The 16,308-nt window shown below is 39.6% G+C and overlaps 1 protein-coding gene across 4 annotated transcripts in view; it reads right to left on the bottom strand.

Annotated features, from left to right (window-relative positions):
• Positions 1-16,308, bottom strand: part of GRM1 (glutamate metabotropic receptor 1) — a 180,695-nt gene that overhangs the window by 17,650 nt on the left and 146,737 nt on the right. For all 4 annotated transcript variants that reach the window (XM_050315114.1, XM_050315115.1, XM_050315117.1 and 1 more), the window contains one exon: positions 11,291-12,221. In XM_050315114.1, coding sequence (XP_050171071.1) covers positions 11,291-12,221 — 931 coding nt within the window. The remainder of the gene's footprint in view (positions 1-11,290; positions 12,222-16,308) is intronic.

Raw genomic sequence — 16,308 nt, 5'->3', positions numbered from 1 at the left:
GGCTTGTGCCAGGAAAAGAAATGGACAGAAGACAATATTAAAAAAAGAAAAATTCTTTTGGAATAGAGAGAAAGACTAACAAGAACTTTAAGAAAGAAAAACATTCTTGGCTTTAGTACACTAAGGATGAGGAAAGGATAATAGTGTTGGGTAAAGAGAAGGAGGATGTACTAAATAGAAGGTGGCTTGTAGATGGTCATTTAAACTGAACCTACGATTCTCTGGGACTAATCAGACTGGAACTGCAAACACCAGAAAACCATCTACTAGTGAGGATTTACTAGAATCAGATCACGGGCTCTTGTTTTGCTAGAGTTTAAGATCAGATTTGACATCTCTGGCTGTGGTACTGCAAAAGAGTTGAACTAATCTAATGATTTGCTGCTGAAATGGACAACTCTCACTCCTGTTTCCCAAGCCAGGGGGATCAGAGACACCCTCTCTGGTGCTATTATTGTGTATCTGACCTTGAGATTTGGCTCAAGGAATCCAGCAGACAGTAATTAGTTTTCTTTTTTTCCTCTCTGCAAGGTTAATTTTACTGGGGGAAGAAGGCCACGTCTTGCACACCTCAAAAGAAGAACCATAGCACAGTGCAGAGGACACAGTTAAGAAGAGATAAACTGAAGTGGTATGCTATAAATGGTAAATTGTCTATAATGCAGTAACAAAAAAACTGGAGTTTCCAGTTTTCAAGTGGGCTTTAAACTGACAACTTGTGTGATTACTTCAAACCTTCACAATTGTTTGCTGTTTACAGTGATAATGACTTTTAACCTATGCTTGTCAGGTGTGGGAGGCTGAATGCCAGAGCACATATACACTCTGAAGAATTAGCTGACTTGTTATTTCAAAATTAAACAGTCTTCAACAACTTCAATGTGGAGGCAGATGTTCTATTGATACAATATATTTCTCAACCCACACTTAAAGTGGTTTCTTAGAGTCTGGCATAGCAGAAAACTTAACTTCTGATGTTGGCCATGTTTATTAGTGACTCTTTGACAGTGCACGTCTTCTCTGTGGAGTCTGTTCTTCAGATATCCACACCTTGGTCTGGAAACCCTAAATAAAGATCTGGCAATGATGAATTTGCCCATTCAAAGTCCTTGGGACACAGAGAATGGGGAGAATAGAGCTCAGTGTGATCAGAACTCTGTTCTACATGTGAATGGTTCTCAGTGTGTTTGGGGCAGATGAGAAACAATATCAGAAGACAGATGAGAAAAGCACCAAACCATAGCTAACTAAAAAAAAATAATTAAAAAAAAAATCAAAGAAAGCAAAGGATATTTTGAAATTCCTTGCTCTTCACTTTACAAACTCTTAAATCACCAAGGACAAAAATATAAGAAAGCAAGTTGATCCATTACACGCATCTGTGGGACAGACATTTAGCAAAGACTACATCCAGATTTTGGACTGAGCAGTGCACCAGAACTTAGCCTCTGCTTTGCCATATTCATCATATCCACATACAGGTATTTGTAAATGAATGTGTCTGAACTTGCAGGTATTTTAAGAAAAATAGGCTTCTTCAGACGCCTGGCTAGCCTGCTGTGTTGCTGTCCCTGCTGCTGCCTGTCAGGCACAGAGATGTGAAGGCTGCAGTCTCACAAAGGCTAGTGCAGTCGGGCAGTGGTTTGTGCTGTCGAGGCATATGTAAACTGAAGCTGTGTGGCTTTTGTTTCCAAAGCTTAGTAAAATTCCCAATGTCAAAAATACTCCCAGCTCTGGGAACAAATGGGAGGGCAGAGTGCGGGAGCTAACCTGAGCTATTAGGTAAGATAGTGAGAAATTTTTCCAAATCCTTCCTTAGGACAGGGAAGCAATATGAGGAGCATTCCCAAATTACAGTGATGGTTCAAGTCAGGATAGTCAGGTCTTTGTGCCTTGGTGACAGCAGGCATCATCCTAACAAATTTCTTTTGAAACACATTACTGACCGACTGAGAGAGCAATGTGCGGGCCTCTTCCCACAGAAAATAAAACGTATGTGCTACTGTCATCCACCAAGAGCTTTGCAGATATTTTTCTAATGAAAGATAGAGTAATACAGGACTGAGTTTGACACTGTATGATCAGGATAAAACCCTGACTTAATTTCTGTGAGGGTAGAAAATCATACATGCCTGCATTCCCTTAACAGAAATGGACCATTTTCTCTCTCTGGGGGTATGTGATTCACTTATGAATTACAGAGTCTAGCTAAAAATCAGATGCTCTGTCAGCATGTGATTGCAGCCTCTGCGGTTTGTCTTGCAGTGTTTTGTTTTGTGAAGCAACCCTGAGCAAAGGGGAGTGCTCATCACAAGCAGGGATAAGATTGGTGGACAAGCCAGAATGCAAAATGCCTTCCACATCAGTGAGAGAGGAAACATCCAAGAGTGCTGTCCTCTTCGTGTGCTCTTATGTGCCTCTTATGTGTCCCTAAGCATAGGAAAGGATTAAATAAATTAGCAGCAGTTCTGCATTTCACATCAGTAATTTTGCACTGAATCGCTGAGATGAATCAAAAATATTTGTAAGACATCTTAATTTGAGGAAAATAACAAATTCCTGTATTAACTTTATATAGTACTTGTGCTGTTTTATAGTCTTGTCCTTACATGAAGGATATTAGAGATCCACATTATATCCTTCAGTACCCTAATTTTTGTTCACATCTAAATTAGCTCGAAGATGTATGAAATCACAAGGTGTCTCAGAGACCCTTGCAAAATAAACACTTACAGAATATCCAGAGTGTTTATTTTTAACAAGTATTTGTATGTGAGTTATCATGTGATTGTGAAATGTCACAGCTCTGTTTGTTTTTGCTGAAGGGAGGTGAACAACAGAGGTACGGGCTAAAACATTGCACCTTTTAGGATAGGAAGGAGTTTAAATGCATTCTTGTCTTTGAAAATGTTAAAATAGCCTCTAGGAGACTTGCATTTTAGCCTTTTGATTTAATTTCCATTTTAAAATACTGATTTAAATAGATAAATGGCTGTTACACATTTTATATTTCAGAGCATCACACCCAACATGATGGGTTTGTTTTTTTTTTTTCCTAATTATGTGCTTATGAGAGTTGGAATCTGACTTCTATATGTAATACAGAGAAATATCCAGGAGTTTAGGTATTTACCTAGATGCACCTATTTATTTATCTGATACTCTTAAAAGGTGAAGCTTTCTTCCTTATTTTTCTCACAATGACAATTCTAACCAAAACAATGTGAGATTATGCTGCTAAGCAGATAAACAGCACTTGCTTTATCCCAGACGCAATTGTTTGTATCACTCACTACTGAGCTGGCGTACTTTTGTGGCGTCCTAACTGGATATGAATAATGTATACAAATACCAAAATACAAGGAAGTGCAATAAGTGATCCAGTCAAGCAAGAAATTAAATTACAAGTGGTGTCCTTATTCCTGTGTTTTATGCCAAGAAAGATACTAGCTTTCCCCAGGATTATGTAGTACTGCCTTTGCTTCCTCCCAGTCAGGAAGCAGAGATTATGGTACATGACTGTAAAGCTCCCCTCTGATGTGACTGTCTATCTATGCTTCATTGTGCTTAAGTATTGAGATTCATTACACAAAGCTGCCTGGTGCTGCAGCAGTGCCCCTAAGCAAAGCAACATTTTGTGATTCAGCATCCTGACAGCAGAAAACAAGAGCAGGAGTTGCGAAGTGAAGTTTTCCGGCAGTCCTTTGTTAAGAACCAGGCTGCACTCAGAGACCATTCCTTGGATTTGTGTCCTGTCAAAATCCCCTAGGCGAACAAAGCTGAGAGTAACCACGAAATGAAAGTGTCAACATTGCCCTGGACTGATAATTTTGTAGAAAGGGAGGAAATTGCAGAAAACTTATGCAACAGGTCTCTCTCATTTGAAGGGACCATACAAATAAAATGTGGCTCTGACTGGTGAAAAAGAAGCAGAATTCTGGATGGGAGCTCAGAGTGCAGGCAATATATCCTGTAAACTTATTCAATACAACATGGGTTTTATCTGAAAGTGGTTTATCCCCACTGCTTTTAATGCAGAACCTCATAGCTTTTCTAAGTTATTTCTCTTAAATGTAGCCTCAGGCAGCCTCTGTTTGGTTACGGAAGAAACCCCAGAGGACTAAGTCTAAACTGCCAGACGTCTTAGCTTGTACCTGATGACAAACATCTCAATCGTATTGTGCATCTGTCCCTGCCCCTTCTCCTCAGCTTGCCCTAGAAGTGACACGTGATCAACACAGTTATGCATGTGCTGGGACTCCCTTTAGCTGGTGTAATTCGCAAGGAAAACTTATCGTGCTTTATGTAGCCATGTCCCTTATTTCTCGTTATAAGGATAAAAAAACCTTTCTAACACCAGACTGGTTATTTTGCACATATATACACAGATAGATGATTTGGTGTATAATTTGGTATACACATCTGCCATGCCTGATTTTTAAATAAATATGATATTTAGTAGTTATTTAAAAGAGAAAGAATGTAAGTGTGGAAGTGATATCTCAGAGTCTTTCACCTATTCTGTATAGTTTTGGTGTATGGGCCAGAACTACATTGTAAGTACATCACAGTCCAATGAAAATTCAAGGCTATGGAGGATAATATTATGTATAATGACATAGCCCAAATTTAATGGACAACCCTGCAGCAGGCCTAGAAAAGATTGCAACAGGATTATTATGTTTCAGACACCCCTCTTATTTTGTGCTCCTTCTCAGTTCTTCAATGTCAGTTTTAGGAGTCCCTTTGGAACCATGTAACTATCTTCTGGGATTTTTAAATATTCACTTAAATCAATATACTGACAAGGACTGAACGGCTTGACTGAGTTTGTTGTATTTTCTCATGTGAAATTCACATCACATACACAAGAAAACTGTCACATGTCACAATGCTACGTGTCTGCAAAATCATTCATGGTTTAAGACCAGTAAGCAGCCCAACAAAGCCATCAAACATACCAGCTGCTGAGAGAGAGATGTTTGACATTAACACCTTCAGCTATCTTTGTGAAAGCACAAGATGCTTTCCCACAAACGCACTGTAACCTCAAAAAAGGGTGAAGGACTACGCTAAATACTGAAGCTGAGCAAATGGCAGATCAGGGTGCCGCCTGCCTTCCTGGTGACAGCTCCCTGTGTCAGCAGGGAGCCATGCTAGAGACAAGACACCTGTATCTGCACTGCGAAGGAAGCAGATTCCTCCATGATATACCCTGAGTGTGATGCAAGGGTAAACCAAATGTCCAGGGGTTTTGGAGCCCCATGCCCTAATGAGAAGCCAGGAGCCTTCAAGCCACAGACCAGTACCTTGTGCCCCATGGTGTCACTGCTGTACTGAGTCAGCCCCAAAAAAGGGCATGGACATCAACATTTTATTGCTAGGCTAATGAAGAGGGCAGATATAAAACAACAGATTATTGAAATAAACAATCTTTCCTGTACAATTTTTTCCCACTATTTTCCTTTTTTTCCCCTCTTTTTTCTTTATTTTCTTTTTTTTTTTCCATTGTAATCTTTGTATTATTTCCCACTTGTAGGATTTTACATCCTTTCTGCTGTTTCAAAACTCTCTCCCATAATGTGTGATTCTTCTCTGGGGTAGGCCTTAGCAGGATGGCTGTGCTGGACCAGCAGGTTTAAGGGTCTTCTTGAAAGTACCTTGGAATGTGGTATTTTCCAAGGTCTGTAATGGTAAAAATAAAGGGCTGTCTTATTGTGTGCACAATACTGCTGCAGGACATGAATTTACCCACTGCATCAATTTTCTAAATTGCAAAGCATATTAGTCTACCGTTTCCTATTAAATTCAGCAATCATGTCTATACTGGTTTAGTAGTGCTGTAGGAAGATAATACTGCACTAAATGGTAGTTTAGTGGTGAATATTTATTTTCTGTTTCTGGAAGCTCCAGCTCTTGCCCTACTGCATTGTGCATTTACCTTCTCCCACCAGCATGAAAACCAGTGAAACAAAATATCCTGCCTTCTGGACATACTATGCCCAGATCTTAGCATACTACATATGCTAAGATTCCCCTCATCCCGTTTCTGTGGGAAGCTTTGAAAATTAAGCAACTGAAGAGCCCAAAAGCCTTTGTGGACTGTGAGTCCATACTTCATTGTGGACAAGTGAAATGAGTCCCAGAAAACATGGCTTGTCAACACAGCTAGCTCAAGATGAAACGGCAACTCATCAAGTCAGTTTAAATAGAAAGAGTAACTTAAGAACACCTAAAGATAATTTTATAGCTGGTAAGACAGTTATAAACCACTGACAGGTGGTTTCCCTAAGCCATGATAAGGGAACAGGCATGTTACTAGAGGTTGCTGAGAACCCTGATTCCCAGTTAAGAAATTGTATGTAAGGATCCAGCACAGAGAGGAAGTACAAAGGACAGGAACAGGTTCCTGTGAAGGAAACAGGGAGAAGGTACTGGGGGATTTTGGGGTTTCTGGAACTTTCTATTGGAATAAAATAAAGCTATTTTGAGAGATCCTTGGCCCAGATGACTGCCCGGACAGTACTGAGAGTGGATGCCTGTGACAGCATTCTAGAGGCATGTATTGCCAAAACATGTTAAAAGGTAAACTACATGTTTTGAAATATTTTAAATCAGCTATTCACTTTTGAGGGCAGATAGATCTCAGGAACAGAAATAATTGAATGCAAATATACTAAAATTACAAGGGAGAAACAGGTGGCCTATATATTAATGTGGAGTTCTGGCCATTCAGTGAGTCTTACTAGTTGATCTTCCTATCAACTCAGATTTTGCTGCAGAACTTACACTGAGAACTAAATCCTTACTTACTCTGATTCAAAATGTGCTAAAATGGTATCCAGACCTGGGGTCTCAACCATAAATTTAAAATAATTTATATGTGACTACCGAGGCAGCAGCTAATCATCACTGCCAAACCTGGAGCTAATTACCCTAGGATACGCAATGAACTTTTTCCCCTCCTGCAACAGTGACCCTTTTCATGCTTCTGCAGCCCACAAGAGGCATGAGAGAAGAGGTGACCCTGCTGTGGGGCTCAAACTCTAGTTGAATTGTGTGTCTACTACAGAAAAAAAACACAACAGACCTGCAGGCTGCAAGTCTGGCTTCAGTCTCCAGCACACTGAGTTGGGTCCATTTGAAGCAGTGACTGGGAAAGGCATTTCCTGAACCCTCATCAGAGTTATCATCCTAAGTGTCACTGGATGCTTTTCTTCTGCATGTAGTACAGCAGGGAGCATTGCTTCTTCAGGGAAGTGATCATACAGATACTGTACAAGAGTGCTCATAGACCCTTGTAGACCAAACATTTGTGGTCAAGAACAAAGCTAATGATCACATCAAGATCCATCTTCAAAAGTTGCAATCTTACAGCTAGGAAAAAAAAATAGATTCAGAAAGCTCTCCTAACAAATGCTGCTATGTTGTCCTCCTGTAACAGCCAGGATCTTGTAATACCATCAAGCAGCGAACTAACAGTAAACGTCCCCACAAAGCTTCAGTAAAAGCAGCAGATATCACTGTCTCTTCATGTCTCCTAGTGGAACTGCTCTATTTTTTATACAAACTTAAATATTCATTTGGCAAGAGGGAAAGACTGACAGTTGCTTGGTACTGAATACAGTCACAAGGGATCTCTCAAACCCAGATTCAAGCTCTCTCACAGAATAATACAAAGTATTTCTCTGCGGTTTGCATCAGGATGTTTTTCGTCTGTTTCACAGTACTGCTGGATGAGAACACAGAGAGAGGAGACTTGCCCTGGGACACTGCATAGTCTAGAGTGTTCACCTGGGAAGTGAAGGAGATGCTCTTAACCTAATTGAGTGATTTTACTGTTGGTGTGAAGTTCCCTCATGCTTTCCCAATGCCTTCATCTCTCCATGGGGGGAATGGAGAATCCCTACCACCCAGGGAGAATCCCTACCACCAAAGCCCAATTCTATGAAATATTTCGAAAGGCCGAGTTTTCTGAGGGAAAACATGTTCCACTGGACAGTTCCCAACCAGCTCTATTGAGAAGAGTGCTGACTGTAATTTCTTGCATTTTAATTCAATCGAAATAAGAGAGACTTCAAACCCTCAAGACTTCATATAGCATCTCCAAAGTGTAACAGAGCAGTAAAGTCAGCATGCATTGTAATTTAAGTGAAGACTAGTGTTACTGAGCTATTTATCTTCACTGAAATTGTGTTGGCAATGCTGGGACAGACATTTTTCAACAGGACTTTTCTGACCCCTGTATGAGCAACAGAGGTAGCTGAAGGTTTTGATTTTACTATTAGATCCTGTGTTGATAGACTTACCTGATTAATTCTTCTACTCTAAGAAGGAGAAAGGAGGAGTGGTTTGCCTTGCTCTAGTCCCCAAGTTATACTAGTTAAACTAGTAGCACAACTTCACATGTTAGTGCTTTATCAAGACCTATATGTTTGATTTTTCCCTTGTAAATATAAACTAGTTTCCATTTTTAAAACTAATTAAACTTAACCCTATGTCTGCACACCAGTTTAATTTAGATGGATGCCACTTTTCTGTTTAGAAACTGGAATTCACTGGGTTAAGCAGAGAAGAGTTTTGATATAGACAGGAAAAGAGATGGAAATTGTAAAGCAGAAAAAAAAAACCTAGGGAGGGGGAGAAGGGATAAAAAGGAAATTGGTGAAAAATTGTTGTAAGAGCTGAAACAGAAATCTTTTGAGTGCAGCGCTGCTGGCCAGTTACAGACAGAAAAATGCACCCATAGGTAGGGACAACTGAAGAATCTAGAAGCAAAGCAATATACATACAGAGATCTGACTTCCTGAAAAACTGGAAAATAAATCCCAGATTTTGATAGGGAACAAAAAAACCAAACCAAACCAAACCAAACCAACCCAAAAACAAACACCTCAAAACCAAAACCATCAGAGAAAATCAGTCTGCAGGCCATTCCTATGGGTATTAAGCCTGTACCAATAGTTTTAAGTGTTGTTTCAGGAAGAACCTGACCACACATTTGAGCTACCTAGGTGCTTCAAAAGTTGCAGCAAATTATGCTTTTTCCTTCTTGGAAATATGCTTTTTCCTTCATGGTTTCTTCAGTGACTCACACTTCTTTATCCGTGTGAGCACAATGTCCTCATAAGCTTTGCAATGGACTCACCTAGGAGTTACTGGAAAAGTCAAAAAAACTGAAATTACTTTTTGTTTTGCCTCATGACTTTATTTCCAAAGCTGCATGTTTGTATAGTAAACTGCTTTCCATTCTTTATACAGGTGTATAGAGAGGTACTCTGTCCTTCTCCATCAGCAAGCCCAGCATGCCTCTGCACCTGTGCTGGTTTAGGAGAAGAACATAACAGTAACTGCACAAGAGGTTTAGGTCAGAGGTTGGAATTTGGCTGTCTAAAAGATGTGGAGGCTTAACTTGAGACAAAAAGGCATATTAACTAAGTATTGAGCTTTCAGTTTAGAAAAGTAGCTTAAAACTCTGTAAATCTTTTGCTTGATAACATTCCCACAAGCTCAACAGAGAGGTAAAAAAAATCATACTAAAATAATGTAACAAATTGCTAAGAAGCTCAGGTAGACCCTGTTGTGTTTTAAAGGTTAGAGTGTTGAGGGGGAAGCTCAACTTCTGAACAGGATTAAATATTTTCTCATATTAATAACTGTATTCAAGTATATTGCATTCAGACCTTTGAATTACTTTTTTGGTGGTTTTTTTTTGGGTAAAAGCAGAAGAACAGTAAGCACAACAAAGAATTAGTTACTAATTTTCTCATGATCTAAAATACTCTAAAGTCTTTTTTTTTTTTTGACAGACATCATCCAACAGTTGTCCAGAGACCAAACTCTGTTATCCAGAGATGACACTGCAGAGACACCACACTAGTTTCTAGCAGATATCTGAGTCCCCATCCAACTACCACAGAGGGAGAGAAAGGTAGATCAGGCTCCATCTTTCTATTTGCATGGAATTCAAGCTCTTGAGCTACAAAGATTTTTGGCCATCTCCCTGAAGGGGAAGGCTCCCAGGGCTACTTGTCACTCCCTGGTCCCTCCGTCTAGCTCAGGAGCTGGCAGACTTATTGTGTCCTCCATGGCACACTGAGCTGTATATTTGGGTCAGTTATGTATCCATTTCCTTCTCTTCCTACCCCCTGTCTTAGCAAAAAAAAGACAATTGAAGTAGCATAAAGGCAAAATCGATCACGGCATGGTTTTTCTAGAGTATTATTTTCATCACCAGGACAGATGAAAATGGTTCTTATGTAAACTGAATAAAAATCAACTCAAGTGACTCAGAGAAACCAGCAGATCCCATAAAACTGGAAATTAACTGAATTTTAATTTTATTTGGAAGCTCAGAAATGTGTACTTCACTGTTGCTTTATTATTTTGATTTTTTTTTTTTAAATTGGGACAAAAATAGTCTAAGCTCATATTTAGCCCTATGGTGTTTCTTTAAAGATTAAAAAGGAATAAGATAATAAAGAATGTAAATTTTCAGACAGCTTCTCACAGGGACACGCTATTTGAATTAACAGTTCTCTCTCCCCCTCTGCTGTATCTGGATTGCTTTTAATTATTAGCAAATAAAATAACAGGTTCAGTAGATGTGGATGCAAGTTCATTTTCATCATCAGATGACTTCTGCAACTTTTACACCAATGTTGGGTTTGAGAACATTGAGAAATTTACCATAATGTTGATTAAGACTGTAAGAGGTCACAATTCTGAATATTAAATAGAAAATAGCGATAGTATGGATGGTGCTTTTGAATCATGATTATGAGAACTGTCACAAAACACTACCTTAAAAATTAACGTTCCATACCCAGCTTTCACACACACATCCAGTGGCCTTAGACAAGTACACGTGATTTACAACCACTCCTCAGACAATGATTTCTTTTCCACTATTCCAAAAGGCTACAACAGAACCTCAGTTTGAACACAATGCAGAGCAACTTCACGTCAAGGCATAAAGTCCCTGTCATGTGCACAGAGAGATGGGAGAAGCTGAAAATGGAGCTTGGTTACTCTGCCACTGCCTGACCTGCTCCAGTGGTAGGGGTTGTTGAGTACAGGGTTGCCTTTAGAGCAGGAGAGAATATAATAAGCAACATGTCAATGTCCATCTGAGGCTTAGACCTGAGGGGTCATTTCCACCTTTTCTGCTACATGTGAGATAAAAAACTGTTACATACCTTACTATTCAGCAGACTACGGTCAATCAAGAGAGAATGGCAAAGAGAGGGACATATACAGACAGATGTGTACCTGCAGTCAATCCACTTACTTTGGATTTCCAGCCCCTGGCTTCTTTCTCCGGAATATGTTGAGGAAAGTGTTGGACTTGCAAGGTGCCTTGCCATCCCCGACATGCATACGCACCACATCTGAGGTGGTGAAGGCACTGCGGACGTTCCTCTCGGGCTTGGCTATAATGATGTACATCTTAGGAGTGAACATGCACCCCAGTGCCACTGTCACGCTCAGGCTCACTGCAAAACAGGTAGTGATGATCTTGTAGTTGCTCCCAAAATAGATAGGCACAAAGGCCAGCCAGATGATGCAAGTGGTGTACATGGTGAATGCAATGTACTTGGCCTCATTGAAGTTGGCAGGCACATTGCGAGTCTTGAAGGCATAGTATGTGCAGCTCATGATGAGGAGTCCATTGTAGCCCACAGGAGCCACGACACCTAGGTTGCTGGTGTTGCAGATAAGGTAAACTTCCTTAATGCTGGGGTAGGAGAGGATGGGCATGGGGGGCTCCAGGATGATCAGCGTGATCACCAGTGTCAGCTGCACGCTGATCAAAATGGAGGCGATGACCACTTGGGCCCATGCACTCATGAAACGTGGCTTGCGGGTGCAGATCTTCTTTTTGCTGCCTGCCAGGATGCGGGCAATGCGGTTGGTTTTGGTCACAAGGGCAGAATAGCACATGGCAGAGGAGAGGCCCACTAAAAGGCGCTGGAGGTAGCAGGATGTCGTGGTGGGTTTAGCTATAAGGGTGAAAGGGCAGACGTAACCCAGAAAGATGCCAGCAAGGATTATATAGCAGAGCTCCCGGCTGGAGGACTTGACAACAGGGGTGTCTCTGTAGAGTACAAAGATAAGGGTGACAAACATGGTGACCAGGATCCCCAGGCAGGAAAAGACCACAGCCACAATAGACTCTATATTGCTCCACTGGAGGTACTTTACAGGGATGGGTTCGCAGCCTGCAGTGCACAGAAGAGAAACAGAGTGTTAGAAAGGTAACTGCCTGAAGAACTGTTTTTCCTGTATCCCAGTGTAATCCAAACATTAACATATGCTTGTGTGCCACGGATTACTAGAGCCATTTTATAAAGGAGTGAACTGCAGCATGGAGAAGTTTGGATAAAATATTTTCAAAAAACAGATAACAGTTTTGGAAGTTCCCAAAATTTGCTCATGATGCTACAACTGGAAATGTGATCTAGAAATTTTTCATAATATTTCTTGAAATGCCTGCTTACAAGCCCAGCATATCAAAGGCAAATCTGGGAACAGAATCCAGACAAACTCAGCACCATCCTTTCATTTCAGCAGGGAAAGGACTGTTACGAATCAGAATAAGCAACATTTTGACCTCCTCAGGTTAACTTATTTTAATGTTTAAAAAAATCATTATATTTTGACCCACTACTTTTTTGTGAGGGTGATTCTATACATAACATAAATTAATTAGAGATCTATAGACAGAAAAATAGTAATAAGTCCAAAATTTTAATGGAATCTTAGCATGGATACTGTACCTTCTTAGTATATTTCTACTTTTTTTACTAACTTACGTTGTCAAACCCTATACTCACTGTTTTTCCACTAAATAATGTAATTTAATTCTCTTGGAAAAATCAAACCCAAAGAATATGCATACCTTCAAAAAGTAACTGGAAAAGTTCTGCTCTATGACTAGTAAAGGCATGCAAACATAGGTACCTGTTAAGATGGTACTTAACTTCTCTTTCCCACACTCAAGCCAAAACAGTCTTTAGATACCTTCTTCACTGTGCTGAAGAAGTAATTCCAGCAATAAACATTACAGAGAAAATAAAATCCTTTGTGTTAATAAGATTTAGAAGGTTTAGAAGATATTACTGACAACCTTCATTCTGGCATTTTCTAATTTCTTTGGCATGTTTCTTTATCCCCCCAAAAGTACCCATGGCTTCTACTTTCTTTCCTCCTCCAGTTTTCCTTGGACCCAGTTCACCTTCTGTGCCTTCCCCCACCTCTCAAGTGTCTTTCTCCCCAGTCCCTAGCCATCCCCATCTCAGTTCCTCTTCCAGTTCATTTTTTTCCTAGCCACCTCTCCACCCAGATGTCTCCATTACAAACTGCTGGTCCACCTTTTCACAAGCTGGAGTGGCTGCTCATCAGCTCTGCCTGTCTGAGTTATTGGACACAGCTGAGAAGAGCCAGGAAAAGATGGTGATGTCAGCAAGCTTGTGAGAGAACCATTTTTTCTCTCAGCTTTGTTGCAAAACCTTGGCAAGGGCCCTGACATTGTGATGGGCAAAAATTGTGGTCAGACTCTTCCTCCTCAGTATGGAGTGTGTCTGCAGAAACCATCTATGAGCTAAAAAGTTCTGAGACCCACAGTTCCACTTAATTTATGAGCATCTTCCACAGGGTGACACAAAATTACCAACTGAATACTGTAATGTAAAGTCTTTCCCTCCAAATAATAAAGAAGTAAGCAGAGATCTGGATTTTGGATCAAGGTGGAACAGTTTTACTGTAACCTAATTTTGAGAAACAGAAGGAGAAAAAATGTGCTTTTTTTCTTGAAATCTAAAAAAAAAAAATCAGCCGAAGGCAAAGTCCTGACATGGAAAATTTCTGCTTGAACTTTAAATGTCTACCAATGTCATATAAACTGAAAAAGGTTCTATAATTCTGTACACTTTGTCATTTATCAAAACCAATAAAAATTACAGCAGTTTCAGTTGGAGATCTTATTTCATAAAGAAAAGAATTCTGTTTTGCTCAAGATGGTCTGTTCAAGACTCAGGTGAGGAAACATGTACTTTCAGACAGTATTTTTATGATGAAGTATGGAGGAAAAGCTCTTTATCAGAAGCAGAAATCTCTGACCATTGGCCTCAGCTGCCCTGAGGGGAAGCTAACTCCTATAATTAACAACAAGACTAAGGATCAGAAGCTCCTGTTCATTGACTAATACATGTGAAGCTCTTCTTAAACAAGAAGTTGATCAGTGGTTGTTGGAAGGGTTCAGTTTCAAGATAGGGTTTAAGCTTAGCAACACCAAGACATACTCACATTATTCCATTTTAAACTATATTTTCAGAGCCTTAGCCCAGATCCAACATGGTAGTTAAGCCTATCATTTCTTTAAGCTTGTCCTGCATAACGTCTTAGAAATCTGTTTCATTAAATCAGTGTAATTCCTGTGCACCAGCAAGCCCAAGAACCACATGTTCTACAAACAATGCAGAAAGTTTCCTGCACTGCTTATTATTAGCTAACAGTTGTTGGCTGCCAACACCTGTGAAGGTGGATCATTTCCCAGCTAGGAGGAAGTGGACTCTTGAACCTTGTTGAGACTGGGGGAGGATACCCAGGAAATGGTGTACGTATGACTTTAAAACACCAAACCAAACAAAACAAAACAAAAAAAACAAAAGCTCCTACAACAACTAACCCAAACTTCAAAAAACCAGAGAATTAGTGGCAAAAGCTTCACAGTTAAAATTTTCTAGTAATAAGCTGTCTGGTAGCTTTCATCTACTATTTCCCTGTACTTTAACTATGAATGATTTGCAAGACCAGAAGGCTAATCCATTATTTTTTGTAATTATTATAGTATTAGTGCAAGGCCAATAAGAGAATCTATGATGTTTTCTGAGGTCATTGACACATCACAGGTAATTGATGGCCCCCAAACTTTATGATTAATTTCATAAATCTATAATAATTTCTGTCCTACCTTGATTTATTGCTTATTTAAGATTATTTATATAAACTAGGTGTGCTAACTTGACATTCATTCTTCTTATTTTATAGTCTGGTACTATAAAAGATATCTCTTCTCTTGGCACAAGGCCTAAGGTACTGGCTTTACTGACTATTTGTCAGGTCAGGTTTTCATCATCTGCAGTGAGAAATCCTTTGTGCCTGCTGACTCAACTTCACTGAACTCATATTTAGTGGAAGCAATCTAAAAAAAAATTGTTTACATTTAGAAATAAAATAAAAATATCAGGAAAGGATTGCTCAGCAACAAAGACTGATTTCAAATGGAGAGAATGAGCACCTTGAAAAGCATGTCATAGGAAATGGGTTAGTATGTGCTTCACGTTTCTTAAAAGGATTAAGGATTTTAAAGCCTCCATCTGTGATGCAAAATGGGACTAAAACTGTGTACGTGTTTAGCATTTAAGATTTAAAGCAGAGAGAAAAATAATCTGAACTTTGAGATGTTACCGTCTGTGTCTAGATGACTGTCAGGGTATGAATACAACACAAAAAATCAAGCTATAAAAAGACATTTGATGGGAGTCCTGGCAAGAAAAGAGAATTCCAAATTAAATTATACCAATGGTGACTCCCACAAGGTTCAAGAGCCAGAGTTTATCTATCTAAATCACCCTTTTCTAAGGATTAGGATGGCATCAACTTCTCTTCACAGCTTTGTACTTAGTACTACACTTCAAGTAAATGAATTTCAGGGGTTAAAAAAAAAAGAATTTTTTTCCTCAATAAAACAGAGAGAAGAAGCTGTGCAGGAGCAGACTGCCATTTCAATGTTCTCTAGGAAATCAGTCGATGGCTAAGCTGTCATTTGGCTGACGCTACTGTGATTTTATAACAGCATCAGTCCAGTCTCCTTGCTGAGAAGAAACACAAATCAGCAGGTCATCTACTGATTTCATTAAAAGTTAATAGATTGCAACATGCCCCTGAGATTTTTTCCAGCACTGATGCTTTCTTCAACTCTTTTCAGCAGTGCCTGTCATTTTGACATGACCCCTTTTGAACTACTTTGAGCAGCTGGTAGCACTGAACCATGTTCTTTCAAGTGCACATTGATCTCTCACTAGGTTCTTATTCTGCCTTATTGATTAAAAAGAAGTGCCCATTTTCTTCCCCAAAGAGTAGATAAAAACAATTCTGTGAACCTCCAAGACCTACAAAACCTGTTTGTCTATGGATCTGCTTTAAAACTAAGGGACACTGGTGTCCTAGGAGGTGGGAATTAAATATGAGCTTTTCCAATACTCAGGATATTTATGAAAGGTTCTGTGGATTTTCTGGTTTCTA

This window comes from Myiozetetes cayanensis, unplaced genomic scaffold (assembly GCF_022539395.1).
Source record: "Myiozetetes cayanensis isolate MyiCay16 unplaced genomic scaffold, myiCay2020 scf2-11, whole genome shotgun sequence".
Classification (NCBI taxonomy): domain Eukaryota; kingdom Metazoa; phylum Chordata; class Aves; order Passeriformes; family Tyrannidae; genus Myiozetetes; species Myiozetetes cayanensis.
Note: the sequence above shows the minus strand (reverse complement) of the source record. Positions and strands in the feature narration are given on the sequence as shown.